This window comes from Alligator mississippiensis, chromosome 4 (assembly GCF_030867095.1).
Source record: "Alligator mississippiensis isolate rAllMis1 chromosome 4, rAllMis1, whole genome shotgun sequence".
Classification (NCBI taxonomy): Eukaryota; Metazoa; Chordata; order Crocodylia; family Alligatoridae; genus Alligator; species Alligator mississippiensis.
The window spans coordinates 116,245,887-116,272,866 of record NC_081827.1 but is presented as its reverse complement, the minus strand read 5'-3'; the positions used below and the strand labels follow the sequence as shown (position 1 = coordinate 116,272,866).

Sequence of the window (26,980 nt, the reverse complement as noted above, 5' to 3'; positions counted from 1 at the left end):
GACACGCTAAAAGAAAGATTCCAAGGGCAAGAAGAGGGCTTAGCTCATTTGTAAATGTATGACAAAAATCAAGAGATTCCCTTCCTAGCATCGCCAGGATGGGCACAAAGACTGGGGGGGAAAAATTGATGCTGTGAGACTTCTACCTTCATGGAATCTCTTAAAAGGTATCATCTGCAAGTCACAGCACCACTATTCATTTCCACTCTCATATAAACTAGATCATTAAGTCCTGAAATGTATGCTCTTAGCCAAGGACACTGCTACAAGAGAAAATGACCTTTATAAGAAACCAGAGTGCATAGGTACTCAGTGGCTCAAAGGGCATCTTCATCAGCATCATATTAATCTCACATAAAAATCAGGGAATTCAAAAAAGACCCTGATTCCTTACAAACCTGATGACAAAACACTGTGGAGATTTACTTATCTTTGACTTCGCTCATGACCAACAAACAGCTTAGGGGGTTGTTGCAAATTATATTTGATGCGTTAACCACACTTAAAATACTAGTCCAAGCATTCAAGTAGAATGACATGCTGCTGAGTGCTCTTGAATCATAGTAAAATTATGTTGAAGGAGGAGTATCAAGATGTGGACAAATTGGAGAGGGTCCAGCACAGGGCAACAAAAATGGTGAGAGGACTGGGGGACATTACTTATGAGGAAAGGCTGAGGGGACTGGGCTTATTTAATCTAGAGAAAAGGAGACAGAGGGGATTTAATAGCAGCCTTCAGCTACCTGAAGTGGGGTTCAAAAGAAGATGAAGCTATACTGCTCTCAGTGGTGGCAGATGACAGAACAAGGAGCAATGGTTTCAAGTTGCAGCAAAGGAAGTTTAAGTTACATATTAGGAAGAATTTTCTCACTAGGAGGGTAGTAAAGCACTGGAACAGGTTACCCAGAGAGGTGGTGGAATCTCCATCCTTGGAGGTTTTTAAGACCTGGCTAGACAAAGCCTTAGATGGGATGATCCAGATGGGGATATCCTGCCTTGAGCAGGAGGTTGGACTAGATGACCTCCTGAGGTCCCTTCCAACCCCCATTTTCTATGATTCTATAATACAAGACTGCTCCACTGCAATAATACAAATATTGCAGTCCTGAGCCTAGGACCCATAATACTGAGTCTCTGCCTCAGGATTGCACAGAAGTTCCCAACTGGCTCAAGTGGGTCCCTGCACCTAGACAAGAATGCAGGGGAGCGGGGAGGGGCTACAGGGAATTCTCTCAAAACTGATTTTTCAGGTCTTAGCTCTGGGACTGCACTGGAGTCTTGAACTGGCTCCTGTACCATCCCAGGGCTGAGACCCAAAAATCATCTGAGTTTCAGGTCTCAGCCCTGGGACTGCATGGGAGCCAACAACACTCCAGAGCAGTACTAAGATCTGTATTTCTATATTTAGATTGTAGCAAACATTAACATACAACTGCTCAGCAAGCTTTAAGTCATACTAAATGACTAATACAAATCTAATATACAACTGTTACATGTAACTAAGTGTAACATGCAACATAAGACTACTTAGTACAATGGTATAGCATAAGGCCTTAAGTAATGCCTTCTCTGAAATACTGTGTACAGGTGTAGTTATCCAAGTTCAAGAAAAAAGTTAACTGAAAGAGTATAGAGAAAGATTACTTGAAATGCCAGGGGAATGGAGAGCCTCTTATGACTAGAAGAGTTTGGCTTGTTTAGCCTAGCAAAGCAAAAGCTGAGAGGGAAGGGCTGCTCTCTCTAGCTGCACTGTTGTACACATCATAGAGGGAGGAAGCTAAAAAAAAGTAAAATATATTATTTATATATAGAAAGATCAGGAATTAGAAGGTTCCTAACCAAAAGTGGATTTCCACACACACACCTGTCCCCCAACCAGGAAGAGAGGGGCAAGCCTTAAAACTAGTTAAGTTGCTGAGTTTGATAAATGTATTAACATGTTCTGTAAAGTGGTAACTAACCATAGCAGGGACTGGTACCTGAACCAGGAGTTTCATCTTAATCTTAAATTATAGCCTTCTGGTTTTAGTAAAACAGATTAAGATACAACCCTGTTTGTACAAGGCAAGAGGAGATCTCTTTGCTCCCCATCAAAAAAAAAAAACACCTTTCATTTATTATTAGACATTCTAGTAAACATCTTTTGAAAGGCCAGAGGACTCAACCAATAAGATGGCTACACTTTGCTATCCTAGCTATACCCAGGAGTAGGAAAGTATCTAATATTAAGGTTGGAAAAAAAAACCAAAAAAAACAAACCCCTGTAGTTTAATTGCTACTTTTCCCTATGACCACTCATTTTCTGGAATTTAATGGCTTCAGTTAGGAATAATCTTTCACACCACACTGATGTAACTAGCATAATCTTTGCTGCTGATGAGCCATAAGCTCCTCTGCCGACTTGAAAAAAGGGACGACAACGAGTCAAAAAGGCCCACTGAGTGCAACTTTCCCCAGCAGAAGTCTGACACTTTCAGTTCTTATGCATGTCTAATTGGGTGGGGAGAGAGTGTACTGCAGTACCAAGCACCAGATCCTAGTTCAGTTCTGCTAGAAGTAATACCCACTAAAGCTATGCAGACAGATTTCCAATTTTCATTTTTCTGCCCCTCCCACTAGTGAGAAAAAACTCAATGTTAATATTAAGGCTTTAAAAGTTACAGCCAAAATGGCTATAACAACATGATTTTTTTGCATCTTTTTAAAAGGAGACTATAGTTTCATGTCTACCAAATGTGGCGGAAAGGATTTTTAGATAAGAACTGCAGAACAACTCACCTTTTGGACAAAAAACATGCATGAAAATTTTCATCTCCAAAAAAGGTTAATACTTTTAGAAAAGTTTTAATAATAAATGGAAAAGGTTCATCTATAACAGGGTCATTTTGCAGGTCTGGGAGGCATTAACAGATGCTTACTTGCATCCATATTTCCTTAACAAGTTTAAATCTCTAAATCGGGTTACATTTGCAAGCAAAGTACACTTGAACAGCGGCTTCAAGAGAAATGGAGCTTGCATTTCTTCACAAAATAATTGTCTGACACTAAAGTTGTTGCTTATTACAGCCATGTGCAAACACTCCGTTTCTCCTGGGAGAGTTCCTGCTCTCCCAAGAACAGCCACAAGTGTGCAGATGATGTTCAGGATTTTTCCCCAGAGCAAAAATGGCCACTCCAAAGAGAAAAATAACCCAGGAACAACCAGGGTCAAGTCACTCCCAGGAGAAAATGTATGTATGTGTTTCCTTCTGAGAGAGGCCACAGCGGTTTTCCAGTATCCCAGAGTGCTTTTCTCCCTGGGGTTGGGGCACAGGAGCCAGTGTCGCTCACTAGACACTGATGCTTCAGCTGAGCAGGGAGCAACACACCCTCTTGACAATCCCATATCGTGCTGCAGAGAAACACAGGTTGACCCTGAGCAGTCTGGGTCAGGCAATCGGGGCTTCTGTATGCACTGCTGCCCTCTGTTTCTAGATAGACTGAGGGAATCTGCAGAGCCCACCAAAACGTGTGCACAGGGGCTCCCTGGCTGTCCAGCATCAGCACTGCAAGCTCTCTGCTCTTCAGGGGCTCAGCATTCTAATGTCTGTTCATGCATCTCCAGATAAGGAACAAAAAGAGCCAGGGGAAATTCTTCCAGATCATTTGAACGTGTGTACACAGCACAAGTCTCTATCTTCATAGCTTCATATCTAGAAAATATTCTATTTTATTGCCAGTCTTTACTGCTTGCAAACATACTCAAGAGTTGCACAACCCATTTTATGAAGTGTCCTTTAACTTTAACAAGAAAGGTGGCAACAGTCAGCAAGGTGTGCATCTTTAAGGCAGTAAGCCAAACTCCAGTTAACAAGACAAAAAAGAATTTCTCAGCTATCCATGTGGCAAATGTTCACCCAATGCATCTCTCAATTCTGCTTGAACAACAGCCCTTAAAATCAGCACTTGATGTTTTAAAGAGCTATGCTAAAAACTGGTACAAAACTAACACTGCAATCTCTGGCAATACTTATGAAAACCCATGGAGCTTTCTGAAAATGTGAAGCTAGGTAGTGATTTTGCATTTGCAGCATAAAGTTTTGTATTGCAATATCTAGTCTTCTCTCCAGAGTTAGTTTTGCTACTAGATCCTACTATATCAGCTAGGATGACCACCCTAGCAGCATTATGTTTAAATGCCTCCTTTCACTTACTTACAATTCATTCATTAAGTGCATTTTATTTGGCAAAAGAGTTTGTGTCCCTGGAAAACAAACCAACAAAGAAAACCAAAAACTGTTTTTTGCTTTAGCTAGCTTCACTGACTTTGACTTATGGCCATTTCTGAAGTTGTCGCCTGGATTCAAAAAGATTTCGAACTTACATGATAGAAAGCACAATTGAAAGTGTCTTACAGAAATATATTCTATTTTGATTTGCTGGGCTCTACAGAAGTTTTAACTGGCAACAGAAACTCAGAAAGGCAATGCTTAATGTACTTGCAAATATACCGTTGTGAAGACATATACTTCAAAACCTAGCTATGTGACAAACTAGCATCTATGCTAAAGCTCTCCAAAAAAAAAAAAAATCCTGGTGCAAACTTCTGTGGACACACTGGTCTCTAATTTAAGAGACCTCTCAAAACAAAAAATGGCAAAAATTAAGCTTGATTCACTGGTCCTACAGCTCAAATTAAAGTCTATTATCCCAAAGGTGAGCCTTTCCAACCTTCTGGTCCATGCTGCAATTATACAAAGGGGTTATACAGTTGAAAGAGGAGAAAGTGAAGGCCAAGACCATGCAATGAAGTGTTTAATTGGAACATGCTCTTTGAAAGAGAGAAGGTCTGCCAAGTTATATAGCACCTGAGTTAGTGAAGGTCCTGGAAAGGGTGGCAGCGGCTCACTGGATGGAGTGCCAGCTGGAAGTTCAGGACCTACTGGTAGCACCTATGGATAATGAACAGGAAACGCGAGTCCATCAGACATGGAAACAGAAGAATCAGACAGTATGTTACAATAAGTCATATCACCCTGAAAAAGTTCTCCTCTGGAGACTTCCTAGGAAGAAAGCAAGGATTTTAAGGTAACATTTGCTGCAACTAGGATACTTACTGGCTTTTTTACTTTAAGGTGCCACAGGGAAACAAACAGCCTATCACAATTCAATTTAAATCAGTTACTTGAGTTATGAACCAGAACCTTAACATCTTTATGGAAGGTTCATGAGAAGTGCTACTATAATAATTCCCAATAGAAAGGCAGATGACCTTTAAGCAAAGCCACCCAGAAAGGGATCAAACTGTACCCAGTTTCCTTGTGACACCTCTATATCCAGATTCCACTGCTGTTTAATAGTGGCAGAACACATGCAATGTAGCACACTGCTCCAAGCAATTCTTACAGGAAGAAAACAGGCACTTCTAATGCATGAGGAAGTTTTCACCCATACAGATACATTATTTGTTACCTCCCTGCGTCACTTTTTTTAACCCATCATCTTCATGAACTTGCAGTCACTGATAGCCCAGGCAGATGACTGGGACATGCAAGTTGGTAAGGGGAAATCTAGCCAGGTTATATGGAAAGGGTTAGAGAGATTGAGAAATGGTAGAATGAGGCACCTAAGCCTCATAGCAGAGTCCAGCAGCACATTCCAGTCAGTTCTTAAGCCCTCCCACTTCAGTAACAACTGAAATAAAAATCCATACAAGGCAATTCAGTTAACTCTTTTCCCCATCTTATGTCCAAGCTTCAAGGGCACAACTGGCAGACTTCAGAATGCAGGTACAATAGCTTTATGACACTGGCTACTAGCCTTCTCTGTTGCAGGCCAGCAAACAAAAAACCATGGGGAGTCCCTTGTTGCATCAGTTTTTTCTTCAGTCCATCTGCCAGAAGTCTATAGAATGTCATTCATAAGCAAACCCCAAATTCTCTTACACTTCAAACTGAGAGATAAGGCATTAAAAGCCCCTGAAATGTACATATTGATCATATTAGATACTAATGCCTTAAACTACACTGAATGCTTTGAAGGCACACTCCTGTTGCTCTCCCCAAACCTCAAATAGGAATGTGAAGATTAACTTCAAACACAGTAAACTGTTCTAGGCAAGCTTCATTAACCTAAAATTAAACTTAAAAATAAGTAAACAATTTACAGGTAAATAAATTTACAAAGAAGTTTTCCACAACAGAACATTACATATCATTCAGATGCAAATAAATTTAAATACAAACATTTGAAATTATAGCTAAGGATCACAGCCACATCACCGCATTACCAGTTCTCATCTTCTGTTACTTTATTTTCAGATATTTGGCTCTTTCAACTTAGTCTGATTTTTCTGCATTTATATTCCTCTCCTCAAACACCTGCATGTGCAACATTCTTGTAAAGCTTTTTAATCTGTGTTTCACAGCAGGTATTTCTTGTGTTTTAATACCACCTAGTACCATGAAGACCTGGTCCCAGTTGCCACCATAAGACAAATGAAGTGAGTACAGGTACTTATGGTTATTTAACATCAGTCATCTACCAGCTTAGCAAAGCTTCTGCTTGCATTTTAAGACTCATCCATAAATCGCAGCCTTAACTGGAGATGGATACCTGTCATGGTCCAAAGTTCCACAAAAACCTTGGAAGCCAAACAACTACAGCAACAACGTGTTGCCATTCAACCTATTCATGAACAGTCTCTCAAGTTACTATATCCATCTTCCACCTCTGCGTGTTTAATTTTTTCTCCAAGGCTGATTTACTTCCCTGTTACCAGGCTCCAAGATGGAGCTTGGAAGATCAGTAAAAACAGAGCTACCCGAGACAGAAGTCCTTGGAAACACCTATACATTACATTATATTAAATCCTCAAGGATACAAATCTAAGACAGGTAGCAGGAATACAAAACCTGAATGAAAAAAATTATAAGAGGGAGCAAAAAGACTGCAAGATCAATTGAGGTTAGGGAAACCTGCAGATCTCAGGAACTCCTGACACTGGCAGATGGAAATGAAGTAGTGGAAATCTTTAAGGCAGTCTACTTGTGTCTAGAAGTCCAGCTGCTTGTCCTGATCCTACTAAATGTTTGTTTAATGCTGGTGCCTTCTCATTATATCATAAAATGGAATTCATTTCATGGCCTGTATTAAGTTCCTTGGCTCCTTCTCTAGTCTTTTTTTTTTTTTTATCTTGGTCTTAAGCAAACATAAGTGCCATCACCATATGGAGAGATGCCACATTTCCTACCTGTACCTGAGGGGAAAAAAGCTGTCCTGGACTCTTCCTGGTAAGGTGCAAGTACAAATATTCTGCCCCCTACCTCCTCCACGGAAGGATGTTGCAGACTGTCAAGTCTTCTCTAAACAAAAGTGTCTCAAAATTTGGCTATTCAGATCTACACATGTGGAAGACAGAAAAACTGACCTCAAAACACAAATGATGTTAGGGTCTTGGAGGATACAATGCCACACCTGAAGACTAGGTTTATAACAGAAGGCAGGGCTCAACTATGGAGAAGCTTCAGTCTCCCTATACATTATGCCTGACTACCAAAATAGAGAATGGAATAAGACTGCTACTTTAAAGATTTCCGAAGTCAAATAGATTTGAAAACACCCATCTGCTGGTTTGTTTGTTTGTTTTTGTTTCCTAATAAACCTGCTCATTTATTCCTCCTCCAAAACTAGCCTATTTGGTTTTGCTGAGATATAATATAGAGTTTGATATTTGCTTCCATAGGAAAAGATTTAAATGCGATATGGTAAAACAGAAGATTCTCTTTCCTTCGTGCATCATAACTGAAATAAAACAAAGAAATGCACAGACTGGCCACATTTGTTTGGATTTCAGGTTTTGCTACAAAAGAAAAGTCTTCTTTGAAAGACTGGCAAGGTACACTAGAAACTGTTTACAAAACTGCTACATTGCTTACCGGTACCCTGCTAAGAGGTGGTTTTGAGGGAGGAGTCCCTGGTTTCACTGGTGCTGCTGCAATGCTGCCTTGTGCTGAAACATAGCTGACTGGGGTTCCTACTTGCCCAGGTGTGGCTACTGGTGTCATTGCCACTAAACCAGTTGGTCCAAGGGGCAAACTTGTAGGTGGTAGAGAAGTGCTGATGGATGTCATGGGCTTAGTTGGTGCAACAGCAGTGGTTGGTATGCCAGGGATGAGTGGAGTCTCCATTACCAGTGATGACTCTAGAGATACTGATGGATGAGTTGCTCCAATATTGCCATGTTCACTGAAGAGAGATCGTAGCTTTTCTTCCAGGGTCTTTATGTCATCAATACCAGGTGCTTTAGGCTGCGTGTCAACATCTGCCTCAAGACCGTGCATATGAGGCTGATTGGGTAGTAGAGCTGGTTGAGGCTGACTGTGTATCAAAGTCTGCTGTACTGCAGGTAGGTTTGCAACTGGCTGTGGGAGGATGCCAAGTAAAGGAACTTGAGGCAATACAGGTGTTGAGACTGCACCTACTGCTTGGGGTAAAATGGGTGTTGGTACAAGTGCCGATGGGATGAGTAAAGGATGTGCCACTGCTGGCTGAGTGAAGGAACTGGACATACTTGACACTACTGCTGAGGACAATGGTGCAGAGATAGGAAGGGACAGCCCAGATGCACTGCAGAGCTGTGATTTATCTACTATTTGTGTACTCTCAGGTTGTGGTGCACTAACAACAACTGTTTCTGCCTGGCTGAGGGTACAGCTACTGCTACTCAGCTGAGAAGGCTGTGAAACCACATTCTGAACTATAGGTGGGATAGACATTTGTGGAGCTGCTGGAGCTGCAGTACTACTACCAATCTGTTGAACAGACAGAGATGTTGCAGGTGGAGGTACAGCACCCGTCAGACTAACAAGGGCAGCCACTCCAGAAATCTGCTGTGTTTGTGCTAAGGAAGCAGGCATGCTGACGCTAGGGATAATTTCTCCAGTCGTCTGGGCAGTCTGTGAAGTGGTAGCTACTGAAAAAGAAGCAGGTGCACTAATGCTGGAAGTCACTCCAGCTATTTGCTGCCCAGACTGCGATGGTGGAGGACTAGAATCAGATACACCTGTGCTTGGTGCCACTCCAGACGTCACTTGTACTGCAGACAATATAACAGATTGAGTTACTGGAAGAGAAATGCCAGTGGTCGAGGGGACAGATGCCGAAGGAGTCACCGATGAAGGCTGTTGGCCTCCAGCCATGCTAGTAATTGCAGGTGGAAATGGTGGTACAGTTTGGTTAAAAACTGGAGGAGCTGTGCTGGGTCCTTCAGTTATTTGACCATGTCTGATCTCAGAAAAGGCTTGTTGCAGGCTGAGTGATGATGCAGAGTGAGAGAGGTTCATCCCAGGACCATGGGATGGAGAGGCAGCAACTGAAAGAAAGAGACAAAGAGAGAATTAGTTCACCTGAATTCGTTTTCTAAAGTACGTCTCATCTCCCACTACTCAATTAAGACCACTTTTACTTATGGCTTGATAAAGATGGTTTTTGTTTGTTTGTTTTTTTAAACGAAAAGATTTAGGACCACAAAACCAGAGTATGTATTGTAAAAAAAAATCGGGATTAAGACACCCTAAGAACCCTGTGAAAGCCTAGCATATCAGAAAATTAGGAAACATCTTGGGCTTTTGTGGGGGAAGAAGGGGAGGGGGTAAAGAGAAATCATGGATAGCATTGTCCAGAAATACTTATTTTTAACTGGAACAGTCAGTTCTTTATACTTCACTTTGTGGTTTTGTTTTTATTGTTTTAGGAACTGCCCACTTGAATTAAGTCTCACTAACTGAACATATGAATGAAATATTTAGGGACCAAAATGAGGGCCCAGGCTAACTTACCCACATCTGGAATTTCCTTTCCTATGGGAATAGGAGTGGTGAAAAACGTCTGTTCTTTTAACCGACTCTCTGGGACAGGACTGACAATAAATCGTCTTCCAGCAGAATGGACAACTTGGGTGAAGGAGCTAGGGGGCACACCTAAACAAAAGAAGTTCAGTAATCAAACACGCACCATATCTTGCTTGCTACAACATGTCCCACCATGAAGGCTATGCACGCTACATGTGCTTGCATCCATCAGTAGAATGAAACCATGACTGGTAGGCAATTGGAAAAGCATTATAAAACTTACCTATTCTTTGGGGCATAGAAGGCTGTTTGAATTCCCCCTCCAGTTTCTGCAAAGACAAAAAAAAAGTTAAAATTTAAGTGGTTGCACTTAAAAGCAGGAAATATTTAGAAGTATTTATTGTCTTGATAAAATGTATACAATAACATAAATCCAGTTACAGTAACCAGTTGGTGAAAATGTACCTAGTTAACAAGCACAATTCCTTCATTAGCATGTTTTATATCTTCCTCTCACTTAATCGTTTAGTAGGTCTCAAAGTTAACATTCATTTTTCTGATGGACTTCTCATCAGAACAGAATTCTGATAAAATTATATTCATCAAAGCATTCCAGGGAAGCATGGCAATTTCAAAGTTATGCAAAAGTTTATATAAACACTCCACATTCCAGGGGGATTTCAACACCTGCACAAATTCCTGCCAATTTGTCTACCCAGCTTCTTGGCAGTCTATTGGGTAGACTACCTTAAAAGCTTCTAGCTCACCATCTAGCAGGATGCTGGGGCTTCAGATAGCTGGGGAAGCTTTAGAAAAAAAGTCAGAAAGGTAGAGTCAAAGTGTTCTTGTTTTCTAAATGAAGTTCTCTATTTTGTTTTTTTTGTTTTGTTTTTTAATTTTGGAATTTCCTATAAAATGGGAATTCCAGTTTCTGGGCAACTGTACTCACAAAAACACTGGTATCACACTCAAAGTGGAAGGCATAAAGAGTATGGCCAATTCATCCACTTACCTGGGTTCCTGGGTAGAAGCTGTCATCTTTTGCCTGTGCACTTTCCAACCCCTGGTCACCTTCTAGCTCCACACCGACATCCTCACTAAGCATTTCATCCGCTTTCTCAATGATCTCTCGCACTTGCTCTACAAATGAATCTCTCTCTGTCGCTAGGATAAATTCATTCTGCACCTGCAGATAAAGCAAGACCTGGTGACTTATAAATAAAAATAGGTAGGAGACAATAATAAATCCCATCAAAGCCATGGGTCACGAGCCATTCAAATACCTATACTTATCTTTCAATTACTCCTATATTCCTCCCCCCGCCAAAAAAAACCAAAAAAACAAAAAACAAACACCACTTATCTAGCTAACTAGATGCTTCTGCTTTAATTGCAAATTATGCAGAAAGGGATTGTGTCTTTTTCTAGCATCACAAGAATAGCAAGGTTTGCGCTGAGTTGGTCCTCCATTATTTGCACTGGTCTATCACTCAAAGAGGAAAGTGGCACAAAGGCCAAGCAAACAAGTATCCATGTCCCTTTTTGCTCCATAAATGCCCAAAATTTGTGGCCACAACAAAGGTGGTAGTAATTTGTGCTGCTATTTAGCAGTGGGTTCCATTTGCTTTGTGGTGTGAGAGCCAGGGTAGCCCAGCTCTCCAGCTGCCCCAGGCAGGTGCTTCAGGTGTTTGAAAGGGCCCGATCCTGTGCACCCAAGGAACTCCTGAGCAGGACTGGGTGCCCTCCCAAGCTCTAAGAATGCCTGCCTGGCTTTCCCCAGTTAGAGATGTGCCCTGGGGAATCCAGAGGTAGGTGTCTAAGTGGGGAAAGCTGAACTTTCCCCACTCAGTCATACCCTGAGATTCCCCAAGGTACATGTCTAAGCAAGGAAAGCCCAGGTTCCCTGTTTGTGGAGATGTGTCCCAAGATTCCCTGGGCACATTTCTAAGACTGGAAAGCTAGGCAGGCCCTCCCAGGGCTTGATCCCATGCAAGGATTTCCAGGGCATGCAGGACTGGGCCCCTCAAGCTCCAAAAGAACATAACACCCACTGTCCCACAAAATCAACAGGTGGGTAATGGGTGACAGATGTTTCACCCAGTGAAACAGATCAGCTCTGCTAGCATCCTGGCACAGCTGATCTACTTCATTTCTAGTCCAAGTCTCATTTATCTAAAGAAGTTGGCATCACAGGTTAATTTCTTGGTGCAGTTTGTTAAACTGAAAATTGGCAGCTCAACTAGTTCCTCTTGCAGCTTCTTACATTAAGAATCAGACACACGCTCAAAAAGCATCTAAAAAGTTTAATTACCAGTTAAAGACACCAAGAACTAATCCTAAGGAAGGAGGTGGGAGGGAGGGAGGGAAATGGGACACTGATGGATAGAACACTCCAAAGTTCTTACTCTACCCTCATCACCATATCATCCAATCCTTATCAAGTACCATGTTAGGCAATAAGACTGTCACATGCTCATTCTCTCTACAGGGAAAACATGTGCAGTACAGTTAAGGGTTTTGTTGGGGTTTGGGTTTTTTGGGGGGGAAGGTGGGAGGCGAGTGTTATTTTTATAAATATCCATCTGCTGATATACAGTGAATATGGAAGATACAGACACTAGTTAAATAAATCACAAATGCATTCTATGGCTTGGTTGGGATGCCCCTTTTACAAGGTTTGCATGACTACTTTGAAGTGTTATATATACTGTTGGTGTTTTCTCGAGGTACTACCCCTATTAATGAATAACATGTACTAAAAGTATTTATTAAAAGTTATGTCAATGCATATTTCACATGGTGAGTGAACAAAAGAGCTATGTTCTTTAACCTATGCCAATACTAGTTTTAAGCAATTAAGGCATATATATTGTCCAAATGAGGACTCAGTAGCTGGCTGATAGTCTACTTGTGCCCAGAGTCCCATTCACAAACTCAGTTTTTAAGAAGTGGTATTTCAACTGTCTAGGCCAAGCCACTAATAACTAGCAGTTAAAGTATTTCTGCCACTGAAGATAATGCACAAAGTAGATAAAAGCCATATAGCATTCACACCTATGGTATGAAAGAGAATGACATTTCCCCCAGTAACAGGAAAATAAATACATTTGGAAGAAATGGAGGCTGCAGCTTATCTCAGCTCACAAGACAACATAATAAGATTTGAGACCACAAAGTATGTAAGAACTGAAGTAAAGTCAGAGGACAAAAGTTCTCAAACAAAAGCTGACCCAAATCCTTAGAAGAATATAACAATGTGTCAACTTTGGACTTATTCTCTACTCTTGAGAATAGTCCCAAGAGATACAAATTTGCTTGTGGTATTGGTAAAACTAGTGGAACAGAAAACAAAGACAGTGTAACAGAGAGAAACCAGTACCATGTCAGCAGTTCAGGAAGGCAGGTCCAAAACTACTTCTGCATTACTAATATGGTTAACAACAAGGTTCAATTCCTCATTTACATCTAAATTATGACTTACCATAATTGATGCTATTTCCTCAGGGTTGTCACCATCCAAGTCAAATTTGAAAGTAACCATTTTCCGATTGTGTGTTTCTAGCTGGCACTCTACCACTCGATCACCTTTGTTTGAAACCTAGAAGAAAAGAAATATGCTTTCCAGCTTGAACTGCAGAAGACACTACAACCTCCCTGGTTTTTAAAAGCAAGGGGAGGCAAGATAAAAGGATCTTTACCTCCTACAGCCCTTTTATTAACTTGCTAACCTGCTATCACATGCACTGAATGCCAAAACTCATGGGGAACTCTAAACCACACCAATCTGAATGACTGCCTTATTTCTATCACCTTTCTATGGAACGCTGATTTTTTAACCCTTACAGCTTATACAGAAGCAAGAAATGGAAAAAAAGTCTACCCTCAACGTTTTAGAGAAAAAATATACTGGTAACACAATAAGCATTATGAGATCTCTTAAACTCCAGACTTAAAATTAACCCATTTCTAACCTAACTCTGAGAGCAAGGCAAACCACCATGCAAACCAAATACTCAGGAGCAGCTTCTAGCTTAACTTCCTAGTTCAATATTCTATTGTATTTAATGCTCCCCTGCACACCTCTCAGTTGATCTCTAGAACAAAGACCTCTAAAGCTGAAAGAATGCTTTGTGCCATTGAGCTATATGTTGGTATACACAGGGGAAAAAAAGCTGGGTAAAAGTAATCATTTCAAATAGGAAGCTGATCAGTATTTATGATTAATTAAAATCAGAAGGGGATAGGAATAAGCCATTCATCTTCAGCAGACTGGCTAAAACAGTTTTCAACAATTAAAATGAGTACTAACTCACATTAAGAATTCTCAGTTTTGGCCTAGCAGTCTTCTCATGGCGAGAGCGGCTGCGTACAGACTTCCGATAATGCCGTTTGGTAGTCCGCCCTTCGTGTCTCCCACTAGATGCCGGAACGTTCTCATTGCCATCACTCATACCTGAAGCAACATCAGAATGGGCACTAAAAAAATGAAAGCAAGAATTTTAAATTTTCATTAATTGGTTTCATTAATATAAAACTATTTCTTCAGCATTTTGTGACCAACTAATCCCTGCCTCCCCTCACCCCAAGAGATTGGTTGCCTTCTCAGGATAATGTTGGTTAGTTGAAGAAAGAGGGGGATGGAGGGAGGGAGAGGAGGGTTAAACCTTATATTATATGGTCATTTGAATAACAAGTATTTTACCACACATTATTAAGGTAAAATACATCTTTTGAAGTTAATCAGTTCAAGCGTATTTTCCTGGATGAGGCATCAAGCTCTGTAAGATACAACCCCTGAAGTAAGTATCAGTAATAACAGGACTGAGTAGCACCCTACTGTGTGCAACTACAACAGATTAGGAGAATCAGGTCTCTGCACAAAATGTGCATTCTCCCCAGGCCCTGCTTAAAAATAATACTTCTCAGCACTGGAGAAAAGCCTTCAATGGAAAATGGAAGTTACGTCTATTTCTATTTTCCAAGCTCTTGATAATCATCTCACGTAAAGAACAGATGCTTAATAACCACCCTAGAAGAAAAAAAAGTCTTCTCTTAGCCAATATCTAAGCATTTGAATTCAACTTAGTTATTTAAAAAAATCCACGCTTGCCTGTCCATAGAAGAAGTCAATGGAGTAGTTTGTGCAGGAGGTTGCTGTGTTGGTGGTAGAGACTCTGGAACAGAAGCCTGAGAAACCCCCTGTGAAGAGAGAAAACTTTTCAAGAAACTCACTGAGTCTTGTATCCTCACTGCTCTCACTCACATTTCATTATTTCTCCCTCAATCAATCCGTGAAGCCAAAAGCACTACCCTTCAAACAATTAAACAACCAGCATCTAGTAGGCTCAAATCTTGGCATCCAACAAAGAGTTCTAGAGCAAATCTCAGTGCCTGGTGAGGTCAGCCATCCTATCTGCTACAACGTGACACTACAGTTTGCCATGCAGCCAGTCTTACTAGCAGAATGTGCAACAGAGAAGCCAATGCAGAACAAAGACCATTCAAATCTCTCCCCCAGCAACAGCAATGCTGCAGGGAACAGGTATAATGAGAGATTCTCAAAGGATTATCAATTGCAGTGTCTTGTATAAGACAAAAAGGATCTAAAGTACTAGCAAGAAGTGAAGTGCTAGCAGGTTTTGCCTCTGGGAGGCACACTCACTTCCCAACAGAACAACCAGTGGCAACAAGGTCCCCACACTGGCATGACATTCTGCTGTAAGAAAAAGTCATTTTTAAATTCGTTAATGCCCATCTGAAGACCAACATGGAAGGGGTTAGTTTCCCCCACATACACCCACATGCCTTGAAATGTAGAGTTTACACATTTACCCAACACAGAGATTGCATTTACCTCTAAGGCTGCCTGCTGTGAGGATGCAGCTGAGGCCTGCTGTGCTAAACTCACTGTAGGTTGGGGCACTTGGACCTGTCCTCCTACACCACCCAAAGGAACTAAAACGTTCTGTTCCACGTAAGGCTGAACCACTGCTGTAAGGTAGCCTGGCTGAGCCAATGCATCAGTGGGTATGGGAGGGGACAGTACTGCAGAAGGGATGCAAACAGAGGCCACAGCAGAGGAGGGAGCAACATTTGAGTCTCCTGGGTATTGCGGCGGCAACCGAGATGGGAAGCCCTGGGACAGAAATGAAGGAGCCAAGTTAGTGCATTTCAAGACAAAATTAAGAAACCAGCAAGAAACAAACTGAGAAAAGGGAAAAAACATAGCAAGTAAAGCAGCAGATGCACCTTCCAAACTAATGCCCTTCACTGTTCAAGCTTTTCAGAGACCACCTTACAAGCCCACCTCCAGAGATACCATGCAGTATGAACCAGAAGATTTTTTCCAAGGCTCTCGGAGTTCCCAGGGGAAAGTATCCTCACCTTCCCTCATAGTTATCTATGAAATCTTGAAATGGAAAATCTGAAGAAATTGCAGGCTGAATGCCCACTGTTACACAACTGATGCTATTAATATTCAGTAACTTATAGTTAATGTCCCTACTACCCATCCATCATCAACTGAACTTATTTGAGTATTAAGAACGCTTCTACATACAAGCAAGCAGTACTTATTACCACCACGTGCTCTGGAATTGTGCGCATTTCACTGTGCATGCATTACATTAAAAACAGCGAAGCTCACACTTTGAACATTCCTCTGCTATGCAGTCTACCACTTTCACACTGAGTACAAAAATAAAATTATTCGACTAAACCAGAAGCTGTCGAAGTGCTTTCCACTATCCCTCCACTTCATGGCTTGCATCTGCCACTTCAGCTAATTTTAGGATCAACAGACTGGCTAATTACTGGTGTAATCACACAGTTTTTTCCAAGACACTGAACCACGTTGAGATCACTGGCACAGACACTACTGTTTTCTTACTCTAATTGACAGCAGTATCTTTGAGCATCTACTTTTTTTCCCCGACACTTTAAAAATTCCATTGCCAAAAAATATAATAATTAAAAAGAACAATATTAGCCATTCAACAAAGCTTTTGTGAAACTACAGCCTTCTCATGCTATCTGTAATGACAGAATTCTTGTTTAGTGCAAGTGTGACTTGTTGACTCATACCAAATTCAGATATCCACTAATATTTGCAGCGCCCACTCAGACTTAGTGCTCTAGAGGAACTTGCAAGACGTGGAAAAGGGCTCTCTCTGGCTTGCGATAATACCTGGTACAAAGCATCTCCAGCTGGAAGTGAAGCTTCAGCAGCTTGTCCAAGGCTGGCCTGCAATCCCACGGACTGAACAGCTGGCTGCAGGAGCTGTGGGAGAACCTGGCTAGGCAGCTGGGCCACAGGCTGCAGAAGCGTAGGAAGCTGGCTAGGGACAACAGTTGATCCTACAGGGATAGCAGCTGCTGCAGCAGATGTGGCTAGAGTGAGTAGTGGCTGATTAATGGCAGCTGGCATAGACATGGGCAGAGACTGGAAACCTGGCTGAGCCACTGACACATGAGGTGCTGCCATGGGCAGCTGAGATGCTGAGAACTGGGGGAGCAGGGAAGTTGGCAAGGGTTGTCCCACAGGGATATAATGAGAACCAACAGGGATATTTGGGACAACTGATGGTTGAGGGAGAGAAGATGCTGCAACAGGTAACTGAGGTTCGCCTTGGATGATCGGTACTGGTTGGGAAACAGGAAGCTGGGGAGGTAAAGAAAAACAGACTTTTTAGGAAGCAGGGCTGCAGAAAGCAGAATTGTTATGCATTAGTTAAAGAAAGAATTAGTTACCACAAGTTTTCAGGAGTGGGGTGGAGGGTGCACTTGGCAGAGTGGCTGGAAAACAGATTACAGTCCCAAAGTTCTCATTTTGAAACACTTTCCCTGAAGGTCTTCAAGTGAGTTTTTCCAACAAATGCACATTCCGTGATGGACCAGCAAGGTCTCACCACTGCTACAGTATCTGCTCGTATATAAACAGATTCTGATCTCCTCAATTTCTCCCTGAAGCCAATCTTTTTTTCTTATGGAAAAGTACCCTCCCACCCCCAACAAAGAGCATTGAAATCGGCCTCCTCTGGATATAAGCATGAAGCAATGAGGAATAAAAAGTCACTGAGCCAGCATTCAAAGAATGGCATAAATCATAAATTGAAGCAAACCAACGTAACTGGAAAAAGCATTTAGGTGATGAATAGGCAACAAAAGGAGTTTAAAAAAATTATTAAGGTTCACACATTCAAGATAGAGATGTAAGCCAGTTTGCAGTAAAACCATTCAGAAAGAGAAGCATCTTAGGCAAGGAAGAAGGAAAGGCTGGCTAGGCAAGAAGATAGGTCTGAAAGAGAAGGTACATGTGGCTCATCACCTAAAGAGCTGATGTTTCTGATATTTATATAAATATTATTGTCCTAGAAGTGCAATTCATCCAGGGCTTCAAAATAATGGTAAACAAAACTTCTCAAAATGGAGATAATACAGTATACGTTAATCTTTGAACTCGTACCTTAGTCACATTTCAGACACTATGACAGATCTGCATAAGCAAGGTCTCCTTTCAGGTGCTATGGCTCCTCAACCTATATTGTTGAACTCCTGCTACATGTTCCAAAGAACATTTCTTTCTAGCTACACACATGCAGCATTTCCTGACAAATTGGTAAGCAAGATATACATGTCACCTCCTGCAACTCTGAATCTTTAGAGAAGGAAGATGGAACATAAGAGGGACAGCCAGGAAGTCCATCAGAAGAGAGTATGCCTCGCATCAGAAAGACCAAGCTTGTTTACCTGTGACCCAACTGGTGCCTGAGGCATTGGCATGATCTGTGGAGCCTGGGTTTGAGTAACAGCCTGTGTTGGGGCACCTCCACTGGAACCTGGTGGCTGCTGCAACTGAAACTGTCCTGTTTGCTGGGAAGCAGGTAGCTGCTGTGCACTCTGTGGCAGAAAGGAGGTGATAAGAATTTTTTTTTTTCTGTAGAGAAAGCTTCTCAAGTTTCCCCACTTTCAAAAAACACCCCAAGATGAGTCAGCTCCTCCTTGCCCATCTCCCCCCCACCCAGGCAACTAAGCTCTCAAAAATTTAACTGCAGTCTGTTCAGGAGAACCATTTTTAATAATCAGTACTAACCTAACACCAACACTGATCCCTAGTCCAAGGTTGTCACAGCAAAAATTAATGCATATACACAGATTTTCAGTGCAAAAGTAATAAACGATACTGTGCAGTATATAAAGACAGATACAGTGCTACCCAGAAGAGAGCACACTAAGGTGTCAAGAGAACAACTGACAATTTGAGTGGAATCTTTTCTGTGAACCCAAGCAAAAAACAATGCACATACAGATATTAATTTGTAGGATTCAAGTCTGGCTGTTTAACATTAAAAGCTGTGATAGCTATAGTGTAACTTTAAAGAAAGTCAAGAAATTAAAAAAAAAAAAATGACTGAAGTCTGTTTTCATCTGACATCAAGTGGAACCTTGAAATTGGAAAAAAAGAGAGTTAGATTTTACACATATAGGAACTGGAATACCAAAATGGTGAAAAGGATAGAGTTACCATAAGGTTGGTGCTTCCAATTCATGTCTGCACCAACTTACATTCTTTAATTATTATAAATTAGGTTACTTATACTAGGTTAGTCTGAATTCCCTTTCCAAAAGATAAAAGGGAAAGATTATATGCCTTTCCTACAAGGCATAAAAAAACAGTATTCACAAAACACTTCTGAAAGATAGTTGTACCAAAGCTCAAGATGACTAGTATCTTTCAATAGTAAAAAGCAAAAAAAAAAAGCCCAAGGCAAGAGACCGAAGTCTTCAAACATTACCTACAAAGTGTACATGCTTAGAAATTCTCATTAAGATTGCCTCACATCTTCCACATATACCATTACAAAATGCATACTTCAAAATTCCAGCTTCTAAAACAAGCTCATATTAGAAGTAAATATGGTAACTTTAAGGAGTCTGTGGAGTAGAGAAGATGTCCCCTTTTGCCTATTTAAAACAAAAACGGAGCCCCCTTGGAGCTGCAAAAGTAGAGTTTATCCAAAACAGGTCTTCACTGATGTATCTTAGTCGAGATGAAGGCAGTACAAGTCACTAAACCATACAGAAGTTGCACCATTGACTGGGGCCAGACCAACTGGTACATACCATCTAAACTCAAGAACCCCTTCCCCAATTTGAAACTACAGAGATGTCTCCCTGCCTGTCAAGTCAACAGAAAGCAACACTGAAAATATTTAGGACTAGCAAAAACAGCCAGCCAGCAAGTTTTAAAAATTAAATGTGTATTCAGTTCTGGAACCATTTTTCTTACCTGCTGAGCGAGCGGGGTAGGCTGGGATGGCACACCACCTGATAAAGTACTGGAAGCTGCCTGGCCTTGCACCTGCGTCTAGAGGAATCAAACGGAAAGTAGAATCAGACTCTGCAATTTGTAACTTCTGCAACAAGCAACCAAAATTCCTTTTTAGCCAAGATGGCCTAACTGGAACAGGTTCCTACACAGTTTTCATGACTGTATTCTATAATTTGATTCTATTATAGCAACTTCTAATCCAGAACAAAGCACTATGGGAAGTAGCGAGTTCCATTTGTCAAGTATTTCAGAACAAAAACACCCCAGAATGCCTTTACAACCCAAATCTTGCCCATTAGGTAAATCAGCCTACCAACTTCATTCTTCAGAAGCGTCTCTTTAGGATCTGGATCAGGATCAAGACCAGGAAACAAAACACAAACTTTATTTTTCACATGCCCTCCTTCCCCAAATGGGGGCACACACACAGGTGGCAAGGGGCAGAGAGAAGGCAAGGAAAAGGAAATAAATCTATATCTTTGAGCACCATCCAAAGATATACAGAATTCCAGATCATTATTAAATTCTACTCTGTGTGCACGTGCATGTTATGGGCTCACTGATAGGCATGCCAAAAATACAAGCTAGATCATTTCTAGGCTCTCAGGAGAGCTCAGAAACCATCAAAAGGATCAGCTATTGGAGAGAGACAGAAAGCCCCAGTCCACAGAGTCCAAGCTAAAAACAGACAATTTTGAATGAATAAGCAAAGAAAAGAATGGATGAATGACACTACAAATGAATGTGAAAGAGATTGAGGAAATGTTATGGCAATCAACACTTCTGCAGATTCATTCTTTTTTTTTATTCCAATATTACATTTCTTTATCAGATACTGGGACAGAGCTAGAGGAGAGGGGGAGGGGACAGGAGAAAGATCTTCTAGCAGCTTTCCCTATATTTCTGTCACTTCAGTGGGAAGCCCGACTACAAAGAATATCTGATATATTTATAAATGCATCTAAAAGTATTGAAATGGGAAGGCAAATCTTCCCCTACAATTTCAATTTAATAACAAATAGATGTCCTCTGATTGGATACAAGCTATAGAAGCTTGCAATGCAGTGTTTCTTCTCTGAACACTTTTTACAAACATTCCTATTATGCAACTGGGGGCAGGGAACCCTTTGGAAAGCACAGTGCCACCCCAAAGAAAATTCCCTAAATATTAAGTTGGGCCTGAAGCTCTCTTATCTATGATTTTAAATGGTACGTTTTAGGTCCAGCTGCTTAACCATCTATCCACATTGGGTTAAAGCGTAGACCTATAAAACCTGCACTACTTTAATGTATCAATCAAGAGCTCTAATAGGCAATGTGTTTCATCACCTCATGTGTACTCAGCTATTTCATGTATAACAGAAACTACCTACTGAAGTTCATTATAATGAAAGGCCAGCTGAGTATTACAATACCACGTGGTTTCAAAACACTTCACTGGACTTGTGCTGAATGGTCATTCGGCAAGTTCTCTTGGACAGCAGAAACCACCATTAAGATTGATGAGTAAAAGCTGCATGCAACACATTCTCTCCTCAGACTGAAGGAAGGAAAGAAGAAAGTCAAAACTATACCATCTCATGTTCTGACTTGAAAGAAATACTTATGGATTTTACTTTATTTAGTTTAGTAGGAAAGCAAAGCTATTTTCCTTCCCAAGGTATCATCTCCCATTCCAAAAGGCTTTTTTTAGGACCCTGTACAACTGGCATGGTTGGAGAGAGCCTTTATTTCATTCCTGCAACAAAGAGGTAAGGGAAGGGAGCAAGGGATAAGATGCCTACTTCCAGGAAGTTCCTCTTCCATTATAGAAATTCTGTTTAGAGAGGCCTGTTTTGGGGGTTTTTTGCTTTTTTGTTTTTTTAAGTATACAAAGCTGTGAGACTTAAATTATGTACATCACGTAAATACCTCACAGTTAAAATATACCACTGATGGTACACACAGTAGTGTGGGATACTACAGAGGCACTCAAAAAGGGAAGTCCTGTACATGCTGATTAAACACGTACATCTAAGGATGAGGTCATTTTTCAATAGCCCCATATCCTGCAGCTGTGCAAGTGCTACCTTATGAATTATTTAACTCAAATATCACAAAAGCTGCTGGCTTTTGTTTAAGGGCTAGTTTTGTTAAATTAAATATTAATATTTAATAGTAATATTACTATTACATATAGTTCTCCATCAACACATACATTTCTAGATGTGTATAAATACATTTTCCACCCCTCAAAATCCCTTAAACCTAAAAAGGATTTTTTTTTGGTTTTGAACACTGAAGAAGTCAGCTGGCATTTCAGGTTTTTTTTATTCTACATGGTGTACAATGTATTTTGCTATGGTATAAAATTCAAAGAAGGATATTCTTACTGTGTGACCAAAGTAAGCAAGATCCTCCAGTCAAGCATTTCCTCCTACCAGTGACTAGGGGACTAGTTAACTCACGGGAAGACAAAACAATTATTGCAGCTTGGTTGTGGCACAAGAACAGATTTTGCAGGCATTTCCTGGCAGCCCCACCCCAGCCTCCAATTGGCAGAGTGGCATTGCATTTAACATCTTAAAAGATGGCACTGAAACATTTTCACTTCACTGACTGGCACCTTCACTTAGTTTAAATCACTAGCAGACAGTAACCCTCGATCACAATCTATGCTCACACTGTCTTTACATTGCAGTAAACACTCTTCTAGAATGTCCCAGTGCATTATATGAATAATACGTTGGGGTTTGGGTTTGTTTGGTTTTTTTTAAAATAAGTTGATTTCACAGGAAATCACGGGCAATGCAATATTTCCAGGCCATCACAGGCAATGCTGTTTTCACGGTTTCTGCAATAACTGTAAATTAAGCAGACCCCTGCCAATGAGTCAGGCCTTTTTATAGCAACTCAACCAACTTTCCAGGTTTGAAGGTCAAACCTGTACTTCAAACAACTTGAACCCAAGCTGACCAGCCTAAACAGCACTGATTATTTGTTACCTTTGTCAGAAGGCCCTCTCCTACGAAGATGTTTTTTGCCCAGACAATAGTTTGGGAAACTGTTGATGCTCCACCATTACTTAGATGGGACCCGGTATGATACCAAAATCCTTTTAATTTCTATTATTGAAACACATCTCTCTTTCAGCTCCAAGATCTAGAACAACTTGGATTGAGTGTTGGGGGGGGGGGAACGGGACGGGACGGGACGGGACAACAAGGATGAGGAAAATGCAAGGGAAAGGAAAAAGAACCCTTCTCCTTAGTGTAAAGGATGACTTAAAAAAAAAAGCAGAGAAATTCTGGAAGGGCTTGCTCCTATAACCTGAGGATAGAGTGCAGATGGTCCTGATGAAAGCAAGGTGGACAAGGCTTGCTGAGCTGAGGCTCCCTGTGGGAAGCAGATGAAGAGCTGCGACTCTTGCAATACCTTCTGAGGCAGCTGAACAATGGGGAATGAGAAGTCTGAAGCAAAAGCTGTAGAAGACTGCCCTGCAGGAGGAGGAGGAGACTGGAAATCGCCAATATCCGATGAAGTCAGCTGTGATGAGTCACTTGAGTATTCTGGGCTTCCTTCTGGCCAGCTCCATCTGAAAGATCCTCCTCTAGGCACTGTTAGCTCAGGACCAAGGTAGTTACACTGCTCCTCTGTCACAGGCTGAAGACGACCATGCAGCCCTATGCTTTGAGTGGACTCCTCCTGATTAAAATCCGTGGAGCCACAACGGCTTCTGTAGACACGCTGGGGTAAGACGCCCCCTTCTCCTGGAGCAGAACTTGGCGTGTGCACATGGAACTCGAAGACACAGCTTGCTCTCCCATCACCACTGTGGGTTAGCACAGCAGGAGCAGAATGTGGAACAAATACCTGGTGGAACTTCATCTGTGTGGAATCTGCACTTAATGGAGCTGAAGCACTCAATAATGGTGAAAGAGGGCCCATCCCAGAATCCAGTCTTAGCGTCTGAAAGGGTCTTGCCAGGAATGTCTGCCCAGATTGGTAGTCAAAAGCAGAGCTCTGGGGAAGGCCACCTTGCACATGCTTCTGTTCAGGCACCTGTTTCAAATGCTGTTCAGTCCCCTGGGAATTATATGCCATTGTATCATAGTGCTCCTGCAACTGCGGTGGATAGTGCATACCCACTAAATACACTGCTTCTGGATGCATTCTATAGTGAGCATCCTCAGGAGGTGCTGGACCAGATCTGCAGTCACTATACACTGGAGCAGGCTCAAACACTGGATTGACTTGTACATGCAGTGGCTCTCCAGTGACCCTATGAGGTGTGCCCAGCATAACCACTGCCTCTGAGGTCCAATTTGTTGGACTACCACCTGGGGGAGCTAAATTTTGGCCAGTCTTCAGCAAGGGCTGGAAATGGCAGGTTTGGGCTTCCAGAAAAGAAGTGCTCTTGCGCCGCTGAGCAACTGCCACCTTTGGCGGGCAAACAGGTGGTGGCGAGAAAGACACTGGCCGTTCATGAACGGTAGGGAAAAATATCTGTGAATCTGGGAACGTTGGTGTTCCCCCACGTGGATGCACCATGGACTGAGGCTGTATTGATATGAACAAGACAAGTAATTCATACATTTAGAAGTGAAATTACATTAACATGCACAGCTCACTAGGCAGCTCTGGGTAGTAACCTTATAGAATGCCTAACTCAGTGCATGTTCAAACACATACATACTTAGGTTTAGGAATGCTGTAAATATCCATTAAATACATCCATGGCGATCACAGCTGAATACGGAAGTATTTGCTTATGCTAGTAGCTGCTTTTCCAGTCCTGCCCACTTTCTCACAAAAAAGGAAGATAGTTTTGCCAGTAACAATGAAATAGGACATACCAATCATAAGTTGTCCAGGAGTATTTGCAACTGCTTTAAGAAAGGTTCAGAATGAACTAGCAGTGAGAATGCAGCAACAATTTTGTATTTGCAAGCCCACAAAAAGACAAGCAACAGCAAGAGATGTTCAGGGGTATTTGGGGGTCATTATATTCAGTTAGTCATGGATAAAAGGGTACAGTACTGCTGGCCTCTAAGGAGCCCCAGCGTCTACATGTGCAGACTACAGGAAAAGAAAAAAGTTCCTCTTTGGGCTACAAGATTAAGCCACCTGATACAGTTGCCCATTACACTGCATCACCTCAACAGTCGATTTCTACTATTACTTCTTTCCTTTTGGTGTTCATTTAGTTAGTTATCAACACTCACTGGGATTGGTTACACCATTCCTGTGCATTTAACCTGGATATCAAACTTCAGACAGTTTATGACAGTGCTACAGTGAAGTCCTCAAGCCATCCCCCTGCATTAGACAGATGGATTAAAAGACAAACAAAAAACCACACAACTCCCCCCCCCCCAAAAAAAAACCTTTTCCTTTTTCCAGGTCAAACACTAAAATTGGGAAGTCACACAATTACTAAAAACTACTGTGAATTGAAATGTTGCGCTGATTTACAGCAGTGCCTCATACTTTTCTACTGATATTAAATATGTATTTTTAACTGCTCTTGAAAGAACAGTAGCAACTGTGTGCGCACCTTCTGTACCATATTCTAGACTCACAGGATAAAAAACATCAAGAAGGTTGCCCCAACCAACAAAGAGTTCAAAATAAGGAAGATTTTGTTCAAGAATATCCAACAGGGTATTAAATAAAAAGGTGTAGATTATGCAGATCATTTTATCTTAATGTGCAGCATATTGAGCCATGGCACAATATTACCCTTTTCAGAGGAAACTTTTGTAGATTCTCTCAACAATTGATTTCTTTACAACAACATTTAGAATTGTTTGTGCTTATTTTATCAACTAGGTCATTCCATTTGCCCCCTGGAAAAGCAGCAACAAACTCCCATACTGCAGTGTTGTGAATAAGGAAAAGAGCAAGAAAGAAAGACTAAATCGTGTTCTAGAAACTGAGTCCATGCTCTCCAACTTCCTCTTTGATTTGAGGGTGTTGGTTGTAGCCATGTTGGTCTAAGGACATAGGCAGACAAGGTTCTTTGGGTAAATCTGATATTTATTAGACCCACTAAGTAGTGAAAAAATAGTTCTTTGCAAGGTTTCAGGTACAAACACTCTTCTTCAGGCAGAGGGGGAGTCTACAGTTGTATTGTGCTCTACTGGATAGGGTAGAAGCCAGAAATTTTCCTCAGCTTCAATTTATATATTCTTGGATTTAACACCCTTCAGTTGGATTCAAAATTAAGTTACTTTATGAGGACTGGCACCCAAAAAAATCTCCTCCCAAAAAAGTCAAAATCCCTCCCAGAGAATATTTATATGGAAATGAACAAAAGCTTAAAGTTACAATTTCCCTTAGGAATCAAACAGGAGGAAGCTGAAGTGGTATTTGCTATTCACACTGGTGGGAACAGTCATATTTGTTATAACATTGAAAATTAATAAGTGTCACTGTCCCCATGAAACAGGCCTTGGGCAAACTAGCTACAAACAGGTTACATTTTAATGCTTGTTGTAACAACATTGTCAGATCTTGCATACAACTGTTAATCTCACTGACTGCTCAGGAGCAGATGCAGAGAGGCGATTCACTAACCTTTTAAAGACAGGGACTGGATTGCAGCTTCTCCTTTTACCTTCACTGGTATTGTTGGTCCTTTCCCTAAAGCTTTAAGCTGTCAAATACTCCTAATATTAATAAAAATTATTTGTTACCCATATAAGCACACTGCTTCCCAAATAAAAGGAATCAGCACTCCAGTAGCACAGGGCACAAGTTAAAAAGTCATCTCCTTTACTCTTCTTTAAAACGCCCAAAGCCCAGGATGTATTTAATGGTAACTTATCTTAGTGTGCCA

At 41.3% G+C, this 26,980-nt stretch overlaps 2 protein-coding genes across 9 annotated transcripts in view; both read right to left on the bottom strand.

Moving 5' to 3' along the window:
- The window catches only part of WNK1 (WNK lysine deficient protein kinase 1), a 145,720-nt gene that overhangs the window by 23,429 nt on the left and 95,311 nt on the right, over positions 1-26,980 (bottom strand). For 3 of the 8 annotated variants that reach the window (XM_059726505.1, XM_059726498.1, XM_059726504.1), the window contains 13 exons: positions 20,119-20,196; positions 18,579-18,728; positions 17,017-17,490; positions 15,685-15,966; positions 15,493-15,546; positions 14,941-15,029; positions 14,144-14,306; positions 13,312-13,428; positions 10,843-11,016; positions 10,114-10,159; positions 9,819-9,959; positions 7,917-9,352; positions 4,848-4,931 (listed from right to left, as the gene is read on the bottom strand). In XM_059726505.1, the coding sequence (XP_059582488.1) occupies positions 4,848-4,931; positions 7,917-9,352; positions 9,819-9,959; positions 10,114-10,159; positions 10,843-11,016; positions 13,312-13,428; positions 14,144-14,306; positions 14,941-15,029; positions 15,493-15,546; positions 15,685-15,966; positions 17,017-17,490; positions 18,579-18,728; positions 20,119-20,196 (3,288 nt within the window). The remainder of the gene's footprint in view (positions 1-4,847; positions 4,932-7,916; positions 9,353-9,818; positions 9,960-10,113; positions 10,160-10,842; positions 11,017-13,311; positions 13,429-14,143; positions 14,307-14,940; positions 15,030-15,492; positions 15,547-15,684; positions 15,967-17,016; positions 17,491-18,578; positions 18,729-20,118; positions 20,197-26,980) is intronic. The other 5 variants (XM_059726500.1, XM_059726499.1, XM_059726502.1 and 2 more) reach the window with 5 other exon arrangements.
- Positions 20,203-26,969, bottom strand: LOC106740227 (uncharacterized). The gene has a single exon (XM_059726513.1). It carries the CDS (start codon positions 24,733-24,735, stop codon positions 23,407-23,409), a length of 1,329 nt encoding a protein of 442 aa, XP_059582496.1. The 5' UTR covers positions 24,736-26,969; the 3' UTR covers positions 20,203-23,406.

Coding starts and splice junctions, on each gene's coding strand:
- LOC106740227 (XM_059726513.1), bottom strand. CDS start 24,735: ATGTATGAATTACTTGTCTTGTTCATATCAATACAGCCTCAGTCCATG.